The sequence below is a fragment of the Melospiza georgiana genome, chromosome 33 (genome assembly GCF_028018845.1).
Source record: "Melospiza georgiana isolate bMelGeo1 chromosome 33, bMelGeo1.pri, whole genome shotgun sequence".
Lineage (NCBI taxonomy): Eukaryota > Metazoa > Chordata > Aves > Passeriformes > Passerellidae > Melospiza > Melospiza georgiana.
Window position 1 is genome coordinate 625,378 of NC_080462.1, and position 23,341 is coordinate 648,718.

The 23,341-nt window shown below is 47.3% G+C and overlaps 1 protein-coding gene across 8 annotated transcripts; it reads left to right on the forward strand.

Annotated features, from left to right (window-relative positions):
* Positions 1–4,041: 4,041 nt before the first annotated feature.
* On the forward strand, positions 4,042–10,344 carry LOC131095110 (uncharacterized). Of its 8 annotated transcripts, none has more exons than XM_058042685.1 (3): positions 4,042–5,382; positions 5,473–7,475; positions 7,559–10,344. In XM_058042685.1, the coding sequence occupies exons 2-3, from the start codon at positions 7,207–7,209 to the stop codon at positions 8,367–8,369; spliced, it is 1,080 nt and encodes a 359-aa protein (XP_057898668.1). In that variant the 5' UTR covers positions 4,042–5,382; positions 5,473–7,206; the 3' UTR covers positions 8,370–10,344. The 8 variants fall into 8 exon arrangements, with proteins under 8 accessions (XP_057898668.1, XP_057898663.1, XP_057898665.1 ...); XM_058042680.1 differs by having other exon boundaries at positions 4,042–5,023; positions 5,060–7,475; XM_058042682.1 differs by having other exon boundaries at positions 4,042–5,023; positions 5,079–7,475.
* The last annotated feature ends 12,997 nt before the right edge of the window (positions 10,345–23,341 follow it).

Genomic DNA, 23,341 nt, shown 5'->3' on the forward strand with positions numbered 1-23,341 from the left:
TCCTCCAGAAGGGTTTTCCTCCAGAAGGGTTTTCCTCCAGAAGGTTTTTCCTCCAGAAGGGTTTTCCTCCAGAAGGCTTTTCCTGCACAAGCTGGGAAGGGAGGTGAAGAGCAGCTCAGGGATGCAGCCACATCCACAGCCTGCTTCAGGAAAAACTGCATCAGGAGGAAGAAGAGGGAGATTTTTAAGGCTTAGTCCCATTTGCATGACAGTCCCATTTCCTACCTGAGGGAACTCCACTGTTCCTCAACAGGGTCACTGGAACACTGGAGTTCCTGTTTCCCTCACCTCCACCTGGGCACAGCAGGTGTGTGGAGAAGGGATTTTAGTGCTGGTTTGGAGAGAAAATTACGGATTTTAGCAAACAACGTCCATAAAAACATTTGAGAAATGTTGCACATGGGCCAAAGCTTTAAATCAGGAAAATGGGAAGAAATTATTTTTTTTTTTTACTGAAAGATGCAACTGAAGTAATGATCCTAAAATGAGATTTTGCCTGAAGGTTTCTGGGCCTCAAAATGCAACAGTGAGCAGTGATTTGGCGGAAGGAAAAAGGAAAAATCCCTCATGCTGTCACTTGCTCTGGCAGTTTCCCAGGGATGGGTGTCGGTGCCCTGATCCCAAAATGCATCAACCTGCTCATGGCTGGAGGGTTTGGAGGAGAAGGGGCCGTTCTTGGAGGGTTTGGAGGAGAAGGGGCCATTCTTGGAGGGTTTGGAGGAGAAGGGGCCGTTCCTGGAGGGTTTGGAGGAGAAGGGGCCGTTCCTGGAGGGTTTGGAGGAGAAGGGGCTGTTCCTGGAGGGTTTGGAGGAGAAGGGGCCGTTCTTGGAGGGTTTGGAGGAGAAGGGGCCATTCTTGGAGAATTTGGAGGAGAAGGGGCTGTTCCTGGAGGGTTTGGAGGAGAAGGGGCCATTCTTGGAGGGTTTGGAGGAGAAGGGGCCATTCCTGGCTGGCATTGCCATTAGGGATGGGCTCTGTCCCTGCAGGTGCTCATGCTGTCCCCTCCTAGCCTGCTGCCCTGTCACCCCAAGGTGACAGTCCCAAGCTGGCACCAAACCTGCCCAGGTGCCACCTTTGCCAGCTGGAGCTTGGCCAGCCTTGGAGGGGCTGTGGAGGAGCTGGGGGTTCCTGGGGTTCAGCAGAGGGAGAGGAGCTGAGTCAGGGTGGGCTTTATCCCTCTGCCAGGTGTCAGCAGCCAGCTCAGCCTTGGAATGGGGCAGATGGCATCAAAACCTCCCAGGATGAGGGCGAAAACCAAATTTATGGGGTTTTAACAAACTTTTCCCAACCAAAAAGTTTCTAATTGGAAAAACAGGCCAAAAAAAAAAAAAAAAAAAAAAGCTGATGATTATTGTGGGATGAACAGGGCTGCCTAAAGGGAGTGGTTGGAGGAGAGGAAATCCTTCAGGAGCTGGGTGAGAAGTAGGAGCTGGTTTTGTGGCTCAGGGTGGTGGGTGCTCAGCAGTGCCGGCGTTCTGGGCGCCCTCACCGCCGTCCCTGCTCGTGGATCAAGGCATGGAGACACATCAACAAACAAAACCCTCCCCTCCACACCTCCAAAGACCAAATTCCTGCCACAAATGACAGCTTTCTTCTTCTCCAGCCATCACTTTGGAATTCCGTGCTCTGGGTGGGCAAGACGAGGAAAGGACCCCTGGCGGGTTTTGTGCATTGAACCCCCCTGTGCCCCCTCCCCAGCCACAGCCAGGCTGGGCTCTCACCTCTGCCATGCCAGCACCAGGAGCTGATCTTCCTCCCTCCCTCATCCCTGCCAAGCCCTTGGGGAAGCAGGAGAGCTGCTGTGGACCGTGGTCTTCCTCGCCCGCCCCGCCGGACGTACCTGGACGCGCACCCGAGCTCTCTTTGCACGGCCTTGCTTTGGAAATCAGGCGGGATAATGACGTCTCATCGCTCTCGTTTTTGTTTTTTTTTTTTTGTATTTTATTTTCTTTTTTTGTTTTTCTTCACAAAAAATAAACTCGACCCAAGGAACCCCACAGGAGCAGCGTGGCAGGAGGGCCCAGCTGGCTCAGAGACCCCAGAGAGGAGGCAGCAGTGGAGACCCCCCAGCTCTCGATGCCCATCAGGAGGGGGGAAAAAACCAAAAAAAACCATTTTTGCTCATTGACTTCACGCCCTGACTCCCAAGTTCACACTTCTGCCATGAAGCTGAGAGGCTGGAACCATGGAACCAAGAGACAAACGCTGGCATGGGCACATGCAGGGTCAGATCTGCCCAGCTGGATCTGCAGCTGCAGCACTCGGCTCTCCCTGGGCTGTGCCACGGGCAAGGATGGCTCTGGTGCCAGGGACAAGGATGGCTCTGGTGCCAGGGGCAAGGATGGATCTGGGCTGGTGCCACGGGCAAGAATGGCTCTGGTGCCAGGGGCAAGAATGGCTCTGGTGCCAGGGACAGGGATGGCTCTGGTGCCAGGGGCAAGGATGGCTTTGGTGCCAGGGGCAGGTACAGCTCTGGTGCCAGGGGCAAAGATGGCTTTGGTGCCAGGGGCAAGGATGGCTCTGGTACCAGGGGCAAGGATGGCTCTGGTACCAGGGACAAGTACAGCCCTGGGCTGATGCCAGGGGCAGGTCCAGCTCTGGGTTGGTGCCTATGGCTCTGGGCTGTGCCCAGGGCAAGGATGACTCTGGTGCCAGGGGCAGGTACAGCTCTGGTGCCAGGGGCAAAGATGGCTTTGGGCTGGTGCCAGGGGCAGGAACAGCTCTGGTGCCATGGGCAGGTACAGCTCTGGGCTGTGCCAGGGGCAAGTACAGCTCTGAGTTGGTACCAACAGCTCTGGGCTGTGCCGGGGCAAGGATAGCTCTGGTGCCACAGGCAGATACAGCTGTGGGCTGTGCCAGGGGCAGGTCCAGCCCTGGGCTGTGCCAGGGGCAGGTACAGCTCTGGGTTGGTACCAACAACTCTGGGCTGTGCCAGGGTCAAGTACAGCCCTGGTGCCAGGGGCAGGTCCAGCCCTGGGCTGTGCCAGGGGCAGGTCCAGCTCTGGGTTGGCACCCACACCCCTGGGCTGTGCCAGGCTCACGGGGAGGTGGGCATGCCCAGGTCAGACACGCCGTTGGCCTCACATCACAGTGAAAGGGTTTGGGGGCTGTTTGTCGGGGTCTTCACTTTGCTGGGGGCTTGGGGTTATTTTATTATTATTATTATTATATTCTATTGTTTTTGTTTTTTTTTTGTCCGGGTCATTATCCTTTATTTCCCCCCTCCCCCAGCCTGTAGTATCTGGTAAACTCCTCCTAATTTTCAAAAGACAACGAGAAGAATGACAATCTAAGAAACCAACACCCTCCTTTGTGCTTCTATAAATATGTTTCTGATCTAATTTTATTTCTCGTGCTCATCTGTACTGTTGACAGTTACAATTGTGTATAATTTTTTTTTTTTAATTTGGAATTTTTGCGTTGTATAGGGTTTAGTTTTAAAATATATATATATATATTTTCCATTTTTTAAAAAGGGGTGTTGCAAAAAAAAAAAATTGCACGATTTAAATGACAATAGTTAAAATGCTGCAGTTTTTAGAGATGTGGAAGCAAAATGGAGCTTATTTATTCTCAAAGGCTATAAAGGTGTAAAATGCATGAAGAAAAAAAAAAGCATTTACAAAAAAACCAAAAAAAAGACAAAAAAAGTGTAACCGGAACAAAGTGTAGCGTTAAAGATTTTAAAGGATGACAACAACAAGAAAAAAAGAAAAAAAACAACAAAAAAACAGCTAATATATTGTGTTTGGGCTAGTTTGCTTTTGTTTTTAATTGTTCCTTTTTTGGAGAATGAAATACATTTGTGTATATTTTCATATAAGAAGTATGCACTGAGATGTTTCCAAACTGATATATTCCTTTCTAAACGTGTGGTTACTTAACCAAAGTCTGTTTCTGATCTTTTACCTTCTAAAACTCTCTCTCTGTGGATGCTCCAGCCCTCACCTGAGCCCAGGTAAGGCGGGGTGGGGGCAGCGGCACGGCCCCCTGCCCGCGGGGTGCCAGGGGTGCCAGGGGGCTGAGCCGGGGAGGCTGGCACAGGGGGGCTGTGACCCCCGGCCTGGGGAGGCTGGTCTTTCCCAGGGCTTGGCAAAGCTGGGGTTTGGGGTGTCTGTGCCCGTTTTTGGGGTGTCTGTGCCGGGTTTTGGGGTCTCTGTGCCCATTTTGGGGGTGTCTGTGCCCGTTTTTGGGGGTCTCTGTGCCCATTTTTGGAGTCTCTGTGCCCGTTTTTGGGGTGTCTGTTCCGGTGTGGGGTTCATCCTTCGGGGGGCACAGAGCTCTGCCGTGGGCTGGGATGGCCGAGGTGTGTGCAGAGAGGAGGAGGAGGATGAAGGGAGGAAGAAGGGAGAAGTTCCCAGGGTGTGGCTCAGGTGATGCTGCTGCTGGCAGCTGGAGGAGAAGGATGGGGTGGGAATCACCTGCCCAGCCCTGCAGGAGATTTGGGGTTGGAGCAGGACCCTAAATGATGGAGAGCACCTAAAATAGTGGGAAGGGCACTAAAAGGGGCCTAAAATGGTGCCTGGGAGCAGTGAGGATGGTGATGGACCTGTGGGGGTGGTCCTGCCTGCTCTGGGGGCTCTGGAGGTGGTGAGCTGGGGTTGGGTGGTCAGCTGGGATGGAGTGGTCAGCTGGAGTTGGATGGTCAGCTGGGGTTGGGTGGTCAGCTTGAGTTGGATGGTGAGCTTGAGTTGGATGGTCAGCTGGGATGGAGTGGTCAGCTTGAATTGGATGGTGAGCTGAGGTTGAATGGTCAGCTGGAGTTGGATGGTCACCTAGGGTGGAGTGGCCAGCTAGGGTTGGATGGTCAGCTGGGGCTGAGTGGTCAGCTGGGGCTGAGTGGTCAGCTGGGGCTGAGTGGTCAGCTGGAATCAGATGGTCAGCTGGAGTTGGAGTGGTCAGCTGGGGTTGGATAGTCAGCTGGGCTCAAATGGTCAGCTGTGGTTGGGTGGTCAGCTGGGATGGATGGATGGTCAGCTGGAATCAGATGGAGTTGGATGGTCAGCTGGAATCAGGTGGTCAGGTGGGGTTGGATGGTCAGCTGGGCTCAAATGGTCAGCTGGGGTTGGAGTGGTCAGCTGGAATCAGCTGGGGTTGGATGGTCAGCTGGGATCAGCCAGGATCAGGTGATCAGCTGGAGTTGGGTGGTCATCTGGGGTTGGATGGTCAGCTGGGCTCAAATGGTCAGCTGGGCTCAAATGGTCAGCTGGGGTTGGGTGGTAAGCTGGAGTTGGATGGTCAGCTGGAATCAGCTGGGTTTGGATGGTCAGCTGGAGTTGGATGGTCATCTGGAGTTGGGTGGTCAGCTGGAATCAGCTGGAGTTGTGGATGGTCAGCTGGGGTTGGATGGTCATCTGGAGTTGGGTGGTCAGCTGGGATGGAGTGGTCATTTGGGGTTGGATGGGCAGCTGGAATCAGGTGGTCACCAGGGGTTGCGTGGTCAGCTGGAGTTGGGTGGTCAGCTGGAATCAGCTGGGGTTGGAAGATCACCTGGGGTTGGGTGGTCAGCTGGGATGGGATGGTCAGCTGGAATCAGGTGCTCAGCGCGTGCACAGGGTGACCCCTGCTCAGGGGGTTGTTTGGTGGTAGCAGAGAGCCTGGCTGGGCAGGGACAGGGACAGCCTGGCTGTGCAGGGTGTTTGAATGAAGAGCTCGGTGCTGGGGCAGGCTGGCAGTGGCTGTGGGGGTGTCAAAGGCACCTGAGCCCCCATGGGGGCTGTGGTTGTGGCAGGGACACTCTGGGGGTCCCTTGGGGAGGGGTTTGTTGCTGTGGGGTGTCTGAGGCCACTGCCAGGTTGGGGTCTGGGGACAGTGGAAGTGTTAAATCCAGAGCTGGTGGTGATGGGCCTGGGGGAAAGTGAGGCAAAGAGAAAGAAAATATTTCCTTTTCCTTCCCCCTTTTCACGTCCCTCTTCCTCTCCAGAATAATTTCAGCAAACCAAGGAAAAAGCAAATTCACAAAAAACCATCTGCACCTTTTCCTTGAAAATTTCACTTCCTACGCTCTTTTCTCCCCTTGTGTTGCTTGGCTGAGGCGTTCCCCCATCACTTTGGGTGTGAATTGGGATATTGGGGTGTTTGTCACCAGCTCTGGGGACAAGGCTTGGCTGGGCTGAGGGGCACTTGGTGCTCTGGGGGTCCCCTCTGCCCTCCTGGGGAGAGGGGAGAGCATCCATCTGCTGGGGAAGGAGCATTTCCCAGCCCCTCCTCAGCTCTGCCACATCCTGCCTCCCATCCCTCCAGCTGGGGGCACAATTTGGGGATGTTTTGGGGATTTTCACCACCCAAAGTGGTGAAAATTCATCCCCATCCACCTCTCCTGGGCTATGTCTAACAGTGAGCTTCAGCTGAAGGTTTGCTCTGGTTTCCCAAGTTCATCCTTTATTCCACTTTTCCCTCTCACTTCACTTTTCTCTCTCTTTTTTTTTTTTTTTTTTTTTCTCTTTTCCACAAAAAAACCCAACCAGACCCACAAACCAAGTATTATGTTTTCACTACCTCCATCCACCACCCTTCCTTGTCCAAAGCAGGAAGCCACATTTGGGATGTAAAAGGGCCTTCCCCCTTTGTTTTCCCCTTTTCCCTGGTGATTTTCTCTCCCTTCTGTCCCTCTGCCCCTCCTCTCTCTGATCTCTCACCTGTAGTATTTTACCTGGCTACTGTAACTGTAAATAGCGAGTTTCAATCTGTTAGCAATGGTAACAGTACAGAAAACTGGTTTTGGGGTTTTTTTTTGTTTTGTTTTGTTCTTTTTTTTTTTTTTTTTTGTTGTATTGATATGAAATGAGATTATATTTTTGTCAGAGTATATTGTAATAATACTGACTTTGGACATGGCTGAGTTGTACAGCGATTTTCTTGTTTAACCCTCTTGGCTCTTCCCCTGCACCCCTTCCCCGAGGTCCCTGCTCCCCAAATTTCCATGTCCCAGACCCATGAGCAGCCATTTGGCAGTGGGATATTGGGATATATTCAATTTCCCCAAATTTCCATGTGCTAGATCCAGGAGTGGGATATTGGGATCCAGCAGTGGGATATTGGGATATATTCAGTTGCAGGTCCAGGAGCAGCCATTTGGCACTGGGATATTGGGATATATTCAATTTCTCCAAATTTCCATGTGCCAGATCCAGGAGTGGGATATTGGGATCCGCAGTGGGGTATTGGGATATATTCAATTCCAGGGCTGCTTTTCCCCAGATTTCCATGTCCCAGATCCAGCAGTGGGATATTGGGATATATTCAATTCCAGATCCAGGAGCAGCCATTTGGCAGTGGGATATTGGGATATATTCCATTCCAGGGCTGCTTTTCCCCAAAATTTCCATGTCCCAGACCCATGAGCAGCCATTTGGCAGTGGATTATTGGGATATATTCAATTACAGGGCTGCTTTTCCCCAAATTTCCATGTCCCAGATCCAGCAGTGGGATATTGGGATCCAGCAGTGGGATATTGGGATATATTCAATTCCAGGTCCAGGAGCAGCCATTTGGCAGTGGGATATTGGGATATATTCAATTCCAGGGCTGCTTTTCCCCAAAATTTTCATGTCCCAGACCCATGAGCAGCCATTTGGCAGTGGGTTATTGGGATATATTCAATTTCCCCAAATTTCCATGTGCTAGATCCAGGAGTGGGATATTGGGATCCAGCAGTGGGGTATTGGGATATATTCAATTCCAGGGCTGCTTTTCCCCAGATTTCCATGTCCCAGATCCAGCAGTGGGATATTGGGATATATTCAATTCCAGGTCCAGGAGCAGCCATTTGGCAGTGGGTTATTGGGATATATTCAATTACAGGGCTGCTTTTCCCCAAATTTCCATGTCCCAGATCCAGCAGTGGGATATTGGGATATATTCAATTCCAGGTCCAGGAGCAGCCGTTTGGCAGTGGATTCTTGGGATATATTCCATTCCAGGGCTGCTTTTCCCCAAATTTCTATGTCCCAGATCCAGCAGTGGGATATTGGGATATATTCCATTTCAGATCCAGAAGCAGCCATTTGGCAGTGGGATACTGGGATATATTCCATTCCAGGGCTGCTTTTCCCCAAATTTCCATGTCCCAGATCCAGGAGCAGCCATTTGGCAGTGGGTTATTGGGATCCAGCAGTGGGATATTGGGATATATTCCATTCCAGGGCTGTTTTTCGCCAGGGTTCCCAACACCCCCATGGCTCTGGGGAGCTCAGCACACCCGGGGGTGCTTTTAATGAAGATGTCCCAGCTAGGCAGGGATGCTCTGGGTCTCTGCCGTGCTTTGAGCAGGAATCAGGACCTTGGAGCAGTGAGCAGGGTGGTTCCAGCTCTCCTCTCCTCCCCAGCCAGGGAAAACCCCGGGTTCTTCCCAGCATCTTCCTCCTGAGCTCCGTTCTCTGCCTGTTTGGGATGTGCTGGGATTAAACCAGAAGAGGGTGGTGTGGCTCAGGCTGTGCCAAAAGAGCTCTAAACGGGCTGGGAAGGAGGCAGGAACTGAGGGGTTGACAATTTCCCCATCCCTGGGAAGGTTTTTGGGGACTGAGGGATTGTGGAAGACCTTCCAGGCTGGGAAGATTTTGGGAACTGAAGGATTGACAATATCCCCTGGCTGGGAAGGTTTTTAGGAACTAAGGATTTGAAATATCCCCCAGGCTGGGAAGGTTTTGGGGACTGAGGGATTGACAATATTCCCAGGTTGGGAAGGTTTTTGGGGACCGAGTTATTCGCAATATCCCCTGGGCTGGGGAAATTTTGGGGGAATGGAGGGATTGATAATTTTCCGCAGGCTGGGAAGGTTTTTTTGGATGAAGGATTTGCAATATCCCCCAGGCTGGGAACTGAGAGATTGACAATATCCTCATCCCAGGTTTGGAAGGTTTTTGGGGACTGAGAGATTGACAATATTCCCCTGGCTGGGAATTGAGAGATTTGCAATATCCCCCAGGCTGGCAAGATTTTTGGGGGAATTGAGGGATTGACAATATCCCCCAAACTGGGAATTGAGAGATTTGCAATATCCCCCAGGCTGGGAAGGTTTTTGGGGGAATTGAGGGATTGACAGTATTCCCCTGGCTGGGAACTGAGGGATTTGCAATCTCCCCATCCCTGGGTGGGGGTGAGTGGCTGTGTCTCCCCCCAGCTCCCACACCCACCCCAGCATTGTGCTGGGGGTCAGAGCGGGATTTTTCACTTCAGATGGGTTTTCAGAAGGAGATTTTCCTGCTGCTGCCTGCGACCGGCCCAGCTCCTCCCTTCTGCAGAGCTGCAGGAACATCCCCAAGCTCTCCATGGGCTCCTGGCATCCCCAAGGCCACCTTGGGCCACCACTCCCCTCCTCCCCACGGCCCTTTCCAAGCATTTGCAGGCAAATCAGAGATGCTGGAGAAGTGGGGACCATCTGCTGCTCCCTCTGCTGTCCCCCCACAGCCTCCCTTTGCTCCCCATAGCTCAGTTAAGCACGTAGGTGTTAGCAAACTCTGGGCTGTCCGCAAAACCTTTTGTAAAATAGAATAGACCTTCAAATAATGCACTAAATAAAAAAAAAAAAAAAAAAAATCCTAAATGCCCCTCGCCAGTCAGCTTCTCTGTGTGATGGTTCCTTGGATGTCCCTGCTCAGCACAGGCAGCTCTGCATCCTCCCCCCAGGGTGCTGCACAGGTAGAAACAAACCAGGACGTGCACTTCCCCACCCCCGAGGAGTTCTATTTATTGTTTTGAGAAGCAATTTAAAAGGGAAAAAAAAAAAAAACAACAAAAAAACAAACAAAAAAAAAAAGGGAGAAACTGTATCTATAATATATATATATATAAATATATATATATTTTTAACCTGTTTTTTTTTCCTGATGCTCCTCCAGCCGTGTGTGTGGGTGTGTGTGGGTGTGTGTGCGAGTCAAGGGGTTGGGCACCGGGGCAGGAGCAGCGGGACCGGCCCCGGGAGGGGAGGGAGGGATTATTTCGAGAATTTGTGATGTTTTAACCGCGATTTTCAGCTAATTCCACCTTTTCTGAAGTGTTTGCACCCTCGGGGTCTGGCCTGGCTGGGAACCCCCCATGCCCTGTCCCATTCCCTCCCTCCCTCCTCCCTTGACAATCAGTGGCTCCTTCCCAGGGACTGCAGCACGTGGTTGAGACGTCGATTTTCGTTTTTTCAATATTCCTTTTTTTGTGCTGTATGGTGATGCGTTATTGTATATTCCACAATAAGGAGAAAAAAAAATATATTAAAAAAAATGATGATAATAATAATAATAATAATTACCATGAGAAATTCTTATGAGTTTTGTTTGGAAACTCTTTCACTATATTTGTTGTAAAGAGGTTTACTATTAAAAAGAAAAAAAAATACACGTTTCTGATAATTTTCCATGCCTCTGGCTCTTTATTTCCTGCTCTCTGTGTGGCAGGGTGCAGCAGGGTGACACTGGGGACATCGTGGTGACACCCTGGGCTCCAGGTTCTGGTTCTGGTGACACCCTGGGCTCCATCTCCAGGTGTTGGTGACATCCTGGGCTCCATCTCAGGGTCCTGGTGACACCCTGGGCTCCAGGTTCAGGTTCTGGTGACACCCTGGGCTCCATCTCCAGGTGTTGGTGACACCCTGGGCTCCAGCTCCAGGTTCTTATCAGTGCAAGAATCCCCTTATCAGTGCAAAAATCACCTTATCACGGCAAGAATCACATTATCACTGAAAGAATCACCTTGTCACTGCAGGAATCCCTCATCACTGCAAGAATCACATTATCACTGCAAGAATCCCCTTATCACTGCAAGAATCCTCTTATCACTGCAAGAATCACCTTATCAGTGCAAGAATCACCTTATCAGTGCAAAAGGGGTGCAGGGGAGGGAGGAGCATCCAGGGGTGCAGGGGTGCGTTGGAGCATCCAGCCCCGATGCTTTGTTTATTTTCACAAATTCAAAACCGGGTTTATTTCACGTACCAAATTAAAACCCAGGTTTTTATTTCCTTTAACAAGTTCCAAAATGAGTTTTTATTTCCTGTTACAAGTTCTAGGCCGGGTTTATTTGCTTTAACAAATTCTAGGCCAGGTTTTTATTTCCTTTAACAAATCCTTGACTGGGTTTTTATTTCCTTTAACAAATTCTAGGCCAGGTTTATTTCTTTTAATGAATTGGAAGCCGGGTTTATTTCCTGCAACAAATTCTAGGCTGGGTTTATTTAATGTACCAAATTCAAAGCCGAGTTTTTATTTCCTTTAACAAGTTCTAGGCTGGGTTTATATTTCCTTTAACGAATTCAAACCTGGGTTTTTATTTCCAGTAACAAATTCAAACCCGTGTTTATTTCCTGTAAAAAGTTCTAGGCCAGGTTTATTTCCTTTAACAAATTCAAAGCCGGGTTGTTATTTCCTTTAACAAATTCAAACGTGTGTTTATTTCCTTTAACAAGTTCTAGGCCAGGTTTATTTCCTGTAACAAGTTCTAGGCCGGGTTTTTATTTCCTTTAACAAATTCTAGGCCGGGTTTATTTCCTTTAACAAATTCTAGTCCAGGTTTATTTCTTTTAATGAATTGGAAGCCGGATTTATTTCCTTTAAAAAATTCTAGGCTGGGTTTATTTAATGTACCAAATTCAAAGCCGGGTTTACTTCCTTTAACAAATTCAAACCAGGTTAACAAATTCAAAGCCGAGTTTTGATTTCCTTTAACAAGTTCTAGGCTGAGTTTGTATTTCCTTTAATGAATTCAAACCCAGGTTTTTATTTCTGGTAACAAATCCAAGGCCGGATTTATTTCCTGTAACAAGTTCTAGGCCAGGTTTATTTCCTTTAACAAATTCTTGACTAGGTTTTTATTTCCTTTAACAAACTCTAGGCCAGGTTTATTTCTTTTGATGAATTGGAAGCCGGGTTTATTTCCTGTAACAATTTCTAGGCAGAGTATATTTCCTTTAACAAATTCTAGGCCGGGTTTATTTCCTGCAACAAATTCAAGGCCGGATTTCTATTTCCCTTAACAATTTCGAGGCCGAGTTTATTTCTTGTAACAAATTCTAGGCCGAGTTTTTATTTCCTTTAACAAATTCTAGCCCGGGGTCGGGCCGGGCGCGTTTCCCCTCAGCGGCCGCCAGGTGGCAGCAGAGTGCAGCGCTGCACGGCGCTGATTGACAGCTGTCAATCACCGGGGCATGGGAGGCTGGAAATGGAGTTCGAGGGGTGCGAGGCTTTGGGGATGCGGCGTGGGAGGGTTCGGGTCAGTTTGGGATGTTTCCTTTGCTCATTGTCTCAAATGCTGGGGAGATCCTCAGTCTGGAACGAGTTCCTGAGTTCCTCAGTCTGGAACAAGTTCCTGAATTCCTCAGTCTGGAATGAATGTTTGAGTTCCTCATTCTGGAATGAGTTCCTCAGTCTGGAATGAATTCCTCAGTCTGGAATGAATTCCTGAGTTCCTCAGTCTGGAATGAATTCCCCAGTCCAGAATGAATTCCTGATTTCCTCAGTCTGGAACAAGTTCCTGAATTCCTCAGTCTGGAATGAATTTCTGAGTCTGGAATGAATTCCTGAGTTCCTCAGTCCAGAATGAATTCTTGAATTCCTCACTCTGGAATGAATGCCTGAGTTCCTCAGTCTGGAACAACTTCCTCAGTCCAGAATGAATTTCTGAATTCCTGAGTCTGGAATGAATTCCTGAGTTCCTCAGTCTGGAATGAATTCCTCAGTCCAGAATGAATTCCTGAATTCCTCAGTCTGGAATGAATTTCTGAGTCTGGAATGAATTCCTGAGTTCCTCAGTCTGGAATGAATGCCTGAATTCCTCAGTCTGGAACGAATTCCTCAGTCCAGAATGAGTTCCTGAATTCCTCAGTCTGGAATGAATTCCTCAGTCTGGAATGCATTCCTGAATTCTTCAGTCTGGAATGAATTACTGAATTCCTCACTCTGGAATGAATTCCTGAGTTCCTCAGTCTGGAACAAGTTCCTGAATTCCTCAGTGTGGAATGAATTTCTGAGTCTGGAATGAATGCCTCAGTTCCTCACTCTGGAATGAATTCTTGAGTTCCTCAGTCTGGAATGAATTCCTCAGTCCAGAATGAGTTCCTGAATTTCTCAGTCTGGAATGAATTTCTTAATTCCTCCATCTGGAATAAATTCTTGGGTTCCTCAGTCTGGAATGAATTCCTGAGCTCCTCAGTCTGGAACAAGTTCCTGAATTCCTCAGTCTGCAATGAGTTCTTCACTCTGGAATGAATGCCTGAATTCCTCAGTCTGGAATGAATTCCTGAGTTCCTCGGTCTAGAATGAGTTCCTTGGGAAGGAGTAAAGCCGCAGAGATGTGTTTGATATGAACTGAGCACATTCATTGGCAGCCCAGAAAGCCAACACTGACCTGGGCACATCCCCAACAGCGTGGGCAGCGTGTGAGGGGGGCATTCTGCCCCTCTGCTCTGCTGAGACCCTGCCCTGCAGAGCTGCCTCCAGCACAGGGAGGACAAGGAGCTGCTGCAGTGAGCCCAGGGGAGGCCACAGAGATGATCTGAGGGCTCTGGAGCTCCTCTGCTCTGGGCACAGGCTGGGAGAGCTGGGGGTGCTCAGCTTAGAGAAGTAAAGGCTCCAGGGAGACCTCAGAGCTCCTTCCAGGGCCTAAAGGGGCTCGGGACTTTGGACAAGGGCCTGAAGGGACAATATCAGTTTCTCTGGGTCTGGATTGAAGGCACTCCAGGCAGAAGTTCATGTTCAGACTCAGGGGTTTATTATTTCTCAGTAAAACAGCCTCACAACCATGACTTCTGCAGCTTTTCATTAGAAGGCACAAAATGGCCAATAATCTTTGTAACGAAGTCTTTTAAGACTAAACTATCCAATTAAGAGCTGACACCTGGATTATTTTCCCTTTTAACCCAATAACTGATCCCAATGGGGACTTTTCTGCCCAATTACAAAATGCCACCCAAACCCATGAAGAAGAAGGAAGAAGAAACCCAGGATGACACCCTGTGCATACTAAAAACCCCAAAACCCTCCATTTCTCACCAAGTGATGCACCCACACTACTCTCTATAATCTATTTCACACTTTAGTGGATTGTGGTATATTCTGGAAATATACCACAGGAATATTTCAGGAAACTTTCTCCATGGATGAGGGTCACAGCCAGAGCTCCCTGGGGGTCAGGGCACCCCAGAGCAGACGGAGGAACATTCCCAGTGGTGCCCTGGGTTTCCACAGGACAGGACAAGGGGGGATGGCTTCCCACTGCCAGAGGGCAGGGATGGATGGGATTTTGGGAAGGAATTCTGGGCTGTGAGAGTGGGCAGGCCCTGGCACAGGTGCCCAGAGAAGCTGGCCCATCCCTGGAAGTGTTCAAGGCCAGGCTGGACAGGGCTTGGAGCAACCTGGGACACTGAAAGTTGTCCCTGCCATGGCAAGGGGTGGGACAAGGTGAGATTTTGTTCCTCACAACCCAAACCATGCCCTGAGTGTTTGCTGAGCAGCCTGCAGCATTTCCAGCCTGTGTGAGTGATGCAGGACCTGGATCAGCCCTGGACCAGCCCTGCCTTCCCTTTTGAGGCTGCTAATGGAGAAACATCATCATCATCATCATCATCATCATCCTCATCATCATCATCATCATCATTACATCAATATTATAATTTATTATATAAATAGTATTATTTATTATCGTAATTATAATAATTAATTATAATAATTATAATAATTATAATGTAATATTATTATAATATAATATAATATAATATAATATAATATAATATAATATAATATAATATAATGTAATATAATGTAATGTAATATGATGTAATGTAATGTAATGTAATGCTATGTCATGTTATATGATATATATTATATGATATAGATTATATATCATATTATATTATATTATATTATATTATATTATATTATATTATATTATATTATATTATATTATATTATATTATATTATATTATATTATATTATATTATATTATATTATATTATATTATATTATATTATATTATATTATATTATATTCATGTTTCTTCACAATTATTATATTATTTAATAATGGAGAAACCCCTGAGATTGGCTTCCCACTCCTGGGAAAGGACAGTTTGAAAAGTGGGACCAAAACCACCCAGCTCTGAGGGGCTTCTCCTTGCAGGGCTTTGTGCCAACTCTGTCATTCAGCCCCAAAATACTCAATTTTTGCTGAAAATGCCATTTTTGATGCAATCTGCTTTTTCCAAGGAGCAGCCTGGGAGCTGTGGGAGCCCCTTGGAAAAAGCTCAGGCTCTTCCCTGGGTGGAGCTGGGAATGGCAGCCCTGAGGGTCCATCAAAGGCATTTTTGGGAATTATTCTTGTTTATCAAAGACACTTTTGGGGAATTGGGGATGATTCTGGTTCATCAAAGGCACTTTTGGAGATGATTCTGGTTTATCAAAGGCACTTTTGGGGATGATTCTGGTTTATCAAAGACACTTTTGGAGATGATTTGTGTTTATCAAAGGCACTTTTGGGGATGGGACATTATTCTGGTTTATCAAAGGCACTTTTGGGGATGATTCTGGTTTATCAAAGGCACTTTTGGAGATGATTCTGGTTTATCAAAGTCACTTTTGGCAATGGGGATGATTCTGGTTTATCAAAGGCACTTTTGGCAATGGGGGATGATTCTCTTTGTCTCACTCTCCCTTTGTGCCAGAGGTGCTCTCTGCTCACCAGGGATGTGGCAGCCAGGGGAAAAGGAAGGAATAAAAGGGAAAATCCTTTGCCTTGGAGTTTTTCTCACCTGCATTTCCAACGTTCAGTAACTGAGGAAGCTGAAATTTTTCTGTGGGATGATCTTTGTTTAGATCCTCTTCCAACTCCAGGTCTAATCACTCCCTGCAGCCACAAACTATTCCCTGTGTGCTCAAAGAACAGTAGAAGAATAGAAAAAGAGTAGTAAAAGAATGGTGAAAGAGTAGCAAAAGAATAGTTAATGGGTAGTAAAAGAATAAAGCCCCAAATAATATTTTTTAATTTTTGAGGTATGGTCTCAGCTCAGAAGGAACCTGCACTCAGCAGTAGGAGGGAATAGAGGTAATTTCAATAAGTTTTTGATTTTTTTTGATGTGAGGAGCAGGCCTGGGAGAGCCCCTTTGCAGAGCACAAAGTTTCCATCTGTGGCATCACCAGTTTGCCCTGGTGTGTGCACTCACACCCCTCCAAAAGCTCCCAGCTGCTGCACAGTGTTTATTTTACACCCACCCTGCTCACACTTTGAAGTAGATTTAAGCAACAACAACAAAATTATAGGCCCTGTATAAATCTTTAATCAGAACATGCTTCCCCCTCCGAGCCCGCACTGCTGTGCACAATCAGAACAAATCAAAAGAAAGCTGAGTAAATTATTCATTGGGAGTTTATTCCTGCTTTCCCTGCATGGAGGCAGGGCTGGGCTGTGTGACTGTCTGGGACTGATGGTGTTCACCCCAGAAAGGCACAGGATGGGCAATTCCTGCTCCTGTTCCCCTCAGGATGGGCAATTCCAGCTCTGTTTGCCCTCAGGATGGGCAATTCCCGCTCTGTTTGCCCTCAGGATGGGCAATTCCCACTCTGTGTGCCCACAGGATGGGCAATTCCCACTCTGTGTGCTCTCAGGATGGGCAATTCCTGCTCCTGTTCCCCTCAGGATGGGCAATTCCAGCTCTGTGTGCCCTCAGGATGGGCAATTCCAGCTCTGTGTGCCCTCAGGATGGGCGATTCCAGCTCTGTTTGCCCTCAGGATGGGCAATTCCAGCTCTGTGTGCCCTCAGGATGGGCAATTCCCACTCTGTGTGCCCACAGGATGGGCAATCCCAGCTCTGTGTGCCCTCAGGATGGGCGATTCCAGCTCTATGTGCCCTCATGATGGGCAATCCCAGCTCTGTGTGCCCTCAGGATGGGCAATTCCAGCTCCTGTGTGCCCTCAGGATGGGCAATTCCAGCTCCTGTTCCCCACTGGATGGGCAATTCCCGCTCTCTGTGCCCTCAGGATGGGCAATCCCAGCTCTGTGTGCCCTCAGGATGGGCAATTCCCACTCTGTGTGCCCACAGGATGGGCAATCCCAGCTCCTGTTCCCCTCAGGATGGGCAATTCCCGCTCTGTGTGCCCTCAGGATGGGCAATCCCAGCTCTGTGTGCCCTCAGGATGGGCAATTCCCGCTCTGTGTGCCCTCTGGATGGGCAATTCCCGCTCTGTGTGCCCTCAGGATGGGCAATCCCAGCTCTGTGTGCCCTCAGGATGGGCAATTCCAGCTCCTGTTCCCCTCAGGATGGGCAATCCCAGCTCCTGTTCCCCTCAGGATGGGCAATTCCAACTCCTGTTCCCCTCAGGATGGGCAATCCCAGCTCCTGTTCCCCTCAGGATGGGCAATTCCAGCTCTGTGTGCCCTCAGGATGGGCAATTCCCGCTCTGTGTGCCCACAGGATGGGCAATCCCAGCTCCTGTGTGCCCTCAGGATGGGCAATTCCAGCTCTGTGTGCCCTCAGGATGGGCAATTCCCGCTCTGTGTGCCCTCAGGATGGGCAATTCCAGCTCTGTGTGCCCTCAGGATGGGCAATTCCTGCTCTGTGTGCCCACAGGATGGGCAATCCCAGCTCCTGTGTGCCCTCAGGATGGGCAATTCCAGCTCTGTGTGCCCTCAGGATGGGCAATTCCCACTCTGTGTGCCCTCAGGATGGGCAATCCCAGCTCTGTGTGCCCTCAGGATGGGCGATTCCAGCTCTGTGTGCCCTCAGGATGGGCAATCCCAGCTCCTGTTCCCCTCAGGATGGGCAATTCCATCTCTGTGTGCCCTCAGGATGGGCAATTCCCACTCTGTGTGCCCTCAGGATGGGCAATCCCAGCTCTGTGTGCCCTCAGGATGGGCAATTCCAGCTCCTGTGTGCCCCAAGGCTGATCCAAACATTCAAAGCTGTTTGGAGAAGGGGCTTTTGGAGGTGGCATAATAATATTTATTTATTTATTTATTTATTTATTTATTTATTATTTATTTTATTTTATTTTATTTTATTTTATTTTATTTTATTTTATTTTATTTTATTTTATTTTATTTTATTTTATTTTATTTTTATTATTTAGTATTATTATTAATATCAACATAATAATAATAATTACTACTATTATTAGAAGTATCCTTATTCTTATCCTTATCCATATATAATTATAATAGTAATAATAATAGTGATAATAATAATAGCAGTAGTAATAATAATAATAATAATAATAATAATAATATTTCCTTATTATTATAAAATAAACAATAATAATAAGGTAAGGATAAATAATAAGAAGAATATCCTTATTATTATCATTATCATTATCATTATCATTATCATTATCATTATCATTATCATTATCATTATTGTCATCACCTTAATATATTATATTATATTATATTATATTATATTATATTATATTATATTATATTATATTATATTATATTATATTATATTATATTATATTATATTATATTATATTATATTATATTATATTATATTATATTATATTATATTATATTATATTATATTATATTATATTATATTATATTATATTATATTATATTATTTTTAATAATTATTATAAACCTCCCAGTGTTTACCCAAGAAATGTCCAGCCCATCACTACAGTGTGTCTGATACAGTGCACTGCTGTCAGCTGTTAGTGGAATCAAACCCCTTTTTCTTAATTTTATTTTTAATTTTCTTTCAGAGTCACGCTCCACGGCACAAACTGCAAAAAATACATTTTCAAAATGTCCAAAACAGCCAGGTCGAGACCTTTCAGCTAACAATCCCCCACCCCATCCCTGAAACCTAAAGCAGTGAAGGATTTTCCAGAAAATAATGGATCATTTTCCCATTTACCCATGATTCAAGGATTAATAACTAATCCCATCAAAGGACATCTGCTTAGATTGTTCCTTGTCAGTGAAAGTAAATAGAGCCTTTTAGTCTTTAGACCTAAACTCCTCTGAGGTTATTGTGCCCAGGAACCTCCTACAAGCTCTGGCTTTCTCTGTCACTCCTGCTGTGCCTAACCCTGGAGGGAGAAAGCAAAACTTTGCGAGTCCCTGCACATAAAGGTTATTTGCTAGAATGGAGGAGAATTTTCTGGGCAAGCTGAGACCCTCACCCTGCCCTGGGGCTGGGCTGGGGCTGGGGCTGCAGCCCTGAGCCCTCGGAGCTCTTTGTGCCGCCCCTTGGGCCACGGTTTGGGGTGGGAACGAGGGGATTTGGCTCTCCCTAAAGCTTCTCCCCTGTTTATGGGGTGTTTCAGCTCAGAAAACATCCCATAAACCCAAAACATCCCATAAACCCCATCTGGGGTTAAATGGGAAAAGGAGGAATTGGTTGGGTCTGGGTGCAAAATGCCAGCCCTGAGCCCTCTGAGCTCTTTGTGCCACCCCTGGGCCACAGTTTGGGGTGGGAATGTGGGGGTTTGGCTCTCCCTAAAGCTTCTCCCCTATTTATGGGGTGTTTCAGCTCAGAAAACATCCCATAAACCCAAAACATCCCATAAACCCCATCTGGGGTTAAATGGGAAAAGGAGGAATTGGTTGGGTCGGGGTGCAAAATGCCAACCCTGAGCCCTCTGAGCTCTTTGTGCCGCCCCTGGGCCACGGTTTGGGGTGGGAACGTGGGGGTTTGGCTCTCCCTAAAGCTGTTCCCCTGTTTATGGGGTGTTTCAGCTCAGCTCTTCTGGGGTTAAATGGGGAAATGAGGAATTGGTTGGGTCTGGGTGCAAAATCTCCAGGAAAATATGGGATGGGGGCTCCGGGGGCTGGCAGGGGGACCTTGGGGGAAATGGGGGAAATGGGGAGGGGGTGACAGGGTTTGAGGGAAGAACCTCGTGGAAACAATGAGCTGCTTGTCAAACAATGGCCTGGCAGAGCATGATTTGGGTTTGCACCTGTGGGGCCCCCAAGGCTGATTTTTGGGGGATGGACACATTCCCAAAGCTGCTTTTTGGGGGGATGGAGACATTTCCAAAGGGGTTTTGGGGGGCATGGAGACATTCCCAAAGCTGCTCTTTTATGGGATGGAGACAATTTCTGTGAATGGGATTTTTAGGGGATGGAGACGTTCCCAAAGCTGATTTTTGAGGGGATGGAAACATTTCCAAAGTTGATTTTTGGGAATGGAGATTGGGGGGATAGAGACATTTCCAAATCAGCTTTTGGGGTGATGGAGTCATTCTGAAATCTGCTTTTTGTGGGTATGGAGACATTCCCGAAGGGGCTTTTTGGTGGATGGGGACATTCCCAAAACTGATTTTTGGTGGATGGGGACATTCCCAAAACTGATTTTTGGGGGATAGGGACATTCCCAAAGGGGTTTTTTGGGGGGATGGAGATGGAGACATTCCCAAAGCTGCTTTTTGGGAATGGAGATTTGGGGGGATGGAGATGATTTTTGTGAATGGGAATTTTGGGGGATAGAGACATTCCCAAAGCTGCTTTTTTTGGGTGATGGAGACATTCCCAAAGCTAATTTTTGGGGGATGGAGATTTGGGGGCATGGAGGCGATTTTTGGGAATGGGATTTTTTGATGATGGAGACATTCCCAAAGGGTTTTTGGGGGGGGATGGAGACATTCACAAAGGGTTTTTTGGGGGGATGGAGACATTCACAAAGGGGTTTTTTGGGGGATGGAGTCATTCCCAAATCTGCTTTTTGGGAATGGAGACTGGGGGGATGGAGATGATTTTTGTGAACAGGATTTTTGGGGGGATGGAGACATTCTCAAATCTCCTTTTTGGGGTGATAGAGCCATTCCCAAAGGGGTTCTGGTGAATCCAAAATGTGAGAAAATCACCCCCAATGAGAGGAGCCCTGTAATTATTGATGCCTGGCAGTGCCCAGGGCAGGAAGGTCCCATAGGGGACGTCCCTTGGGGTCACCTGGGGAGATCCTGGTGCCCAATGCCAGCTCCCTGCTCTCTCCTTATTTCCAGTGTGGAAATAACCACTGGTGCCCGTGCCAGGCAGTTGGAGGGATGCATGCTGTAAGCATTTCAGTACATCTAAAATTAGACTTTGTCTTTTTTTTTTTTTCCCCTACCAGAACACGGCTGAGCGTCTCATCCACCAACACCAGCTGTGGATTTTTTTTATTCAATTTTTTTTAATTTTTTTTTTTTTTTCACTCTCGCTTTGGAAAAAGCTTCCTCAGAGATACAGACAAAAAAGAAACGCTGCTCCACCCCTCTCCCTCTCCCTGGCACACACAAAATATGAGAGAGGAGTAATTACAAACTGGGGGCTCTGGGCCTCAAACCCAGAGCCTGCTCTGGGCTTATTGAGGGGGAATCTTTGAAAACCCGATGGAAAGCAGCTCCATCAGCCCTTTTGCCATGTGGGGAAGCTGGTCCTGCTGTGCCCAGCCCTCTGGACCTGCAGCCCTGGTGCTGCTGTGCTGCAGCTCCCAGCTCTGAGAAGGGGAACAATTGCAGGCAGAGCCAGTGGGAGTTCAAAAGGAGCAATAGTGAATTAAACGATGGCAATTTCCCTTATTTTCTGCTGCTTAAAGGTGCACGCTGGGAATGTTTAAATATCCTTGTTATCCCCTTCAGTACCTAGGGAACATTTTTTTAACGAGCTGGGCTGTAATCAGGCCGTGTTCGTGCCAGGCATCCCTTACAAGAGCTGCTCTCCAAAAGGGCTGCCCAGAGCGAAGCCCTTTGAGGCAGGGGAAAAAAGAAAAAAGGCACCTGCTGCAAGGAGGAGCAGGCAGCTGAGCTGGGGTAGGTGCTGGGGGGACACTTCACCCAATTTTAGCAGGACAAAACACAGCTCCCTGCCAGTGCAGAAAAGGAATTTTGGTGTTCAGTTTAGGTTTGGCGTTTGTGGGATTTTTCCTGTTTGATTGTTTAGGTTTTTTTTTTTTTCTTTTATTGTGTTGGTTTGGAGTTGAGCTGAGGATAACATCACATCTGAGATGATCTGATATAAAATTTCCTTATTTTTAGGCTTCAAGCCCCTTTACCCCTGAAGCTGCTGGGTTACATGGGTGCCTTTGAAGGCATCGAGTATCTGCTCTGGGAGGACATTTCACCCAAATTTACCCGGATAAAACACAGCTCCCTGCCAGTATAGAGAAGGAATTTTGGTGTTTAGTTTAGGTTTGGGGTTTGTGGGATTTTTTTCTGGTTTGGTTTTTTTTTTTCATGATGGTTTGGAGCTGAGGATAACATCACATCTGAGATGATCTGATATAAAATTTCCTTATTTTCAGGCCTTTTCCCCTGAAGCTGCTGGGTCACATGGGTGCCTTTGAAGGCATCGAGTATCTGCTCTGGGAGGACATTTCACCCAAATTTACCAGGATAAAACACAGCTCCCTGCCAGTGCAGAAAAGGAATTTTGGTGTTCAGTTTAGGTTTGGGGTTTGTGGAATTTTTCTGGTTTGGTTTTTTTTTTCATGATGGTTTGGAGGTTAGGATAACATCACATCTGAGATGATCTGATATAAAATTTCCTTATTTTCAGGCTTCAAGCTCCTTTACCCCCGAAGCTGCTGGGTTACATGGGTGCCTTTGAAGGCATCCAGCTTCTGCTCTGGGGGGACACTTCACCCAAATTTACCAGGATAAAATAGAACTCCCTGCCAGTATAGAGAAGGAATTTTGGTATTTGGTTTAGGTTTGGGGTTTGTGGGATTTTTCCTGGTTTTGTTGGTTTTTGGTTTTTTTTTTTGTGTTGGTTTGGAGTTGAGCTGAGGATGACATCACATCTGAGATGATCTGATATAAAATTTCCTTATTTTCAGGCTTCAAGCCCCTTTACCCCTGAAGCTGCTGGGTCACACAGATGTCTTTGAAGGCATCCAGGTTCTGCTCTGGGGGGACATTACACCCAATTTTACCAGGATAAAATAGAACTCCCTGCCAGTATAGAGAAGGAATTTTGGTATTTAGTTTAGCTTTGGGGTTTGTGAATTTTTTCTGGTTTGGATTTTTTCATGATGGTTTGGAGCTGAGGATAACATCACATCTGAGATGATCTGATATAAAATTTCCTTATTTTCAGGCCTTTTCCCCTGAAGCTGCTGGGTTACATAGGTGCCTTTGAAGGCATCGAGTATCTGCTCTGGGGGACACTTCACCCAATTTTAGCAGGACAAAACAGAGCTCCCTGCCAGGACAGAAAATGAATTTTGATATTCAGTTTAGGTTTGGGGTTTGTGGGATTTTTCCTGTTTTTGTTTGGGGTTTTTTTTGCTGTTGGTTTGGAGGTGAGCTGAAGCTGAGGATAACATCACATCTGAGATAATCTGACATAAAATTTTCAGGCTTCAACCCCTTTTTCCCCCTGAAGCTGCTGGGTTACATGGGTGCCTTTGATGACATCGAGCTTCTGCTCAGCCTTTGGGGTG

Coding starts and splice junctions, on each gene's coding strand:
- LOC131095110 (XM_058042685.1), top strand. CDS start 7,207: ATGTCCCAGATCCAGCAGTGGGATATTGGGATATATTCAATTCCAGAT. Junction 7,476..7,558: donor TGGGATATATTCAATTCCAG/GTCCAGGAGCAG, acceptor TTCATGTCCCAG/ACCCATGAGCAGCCATTTGG.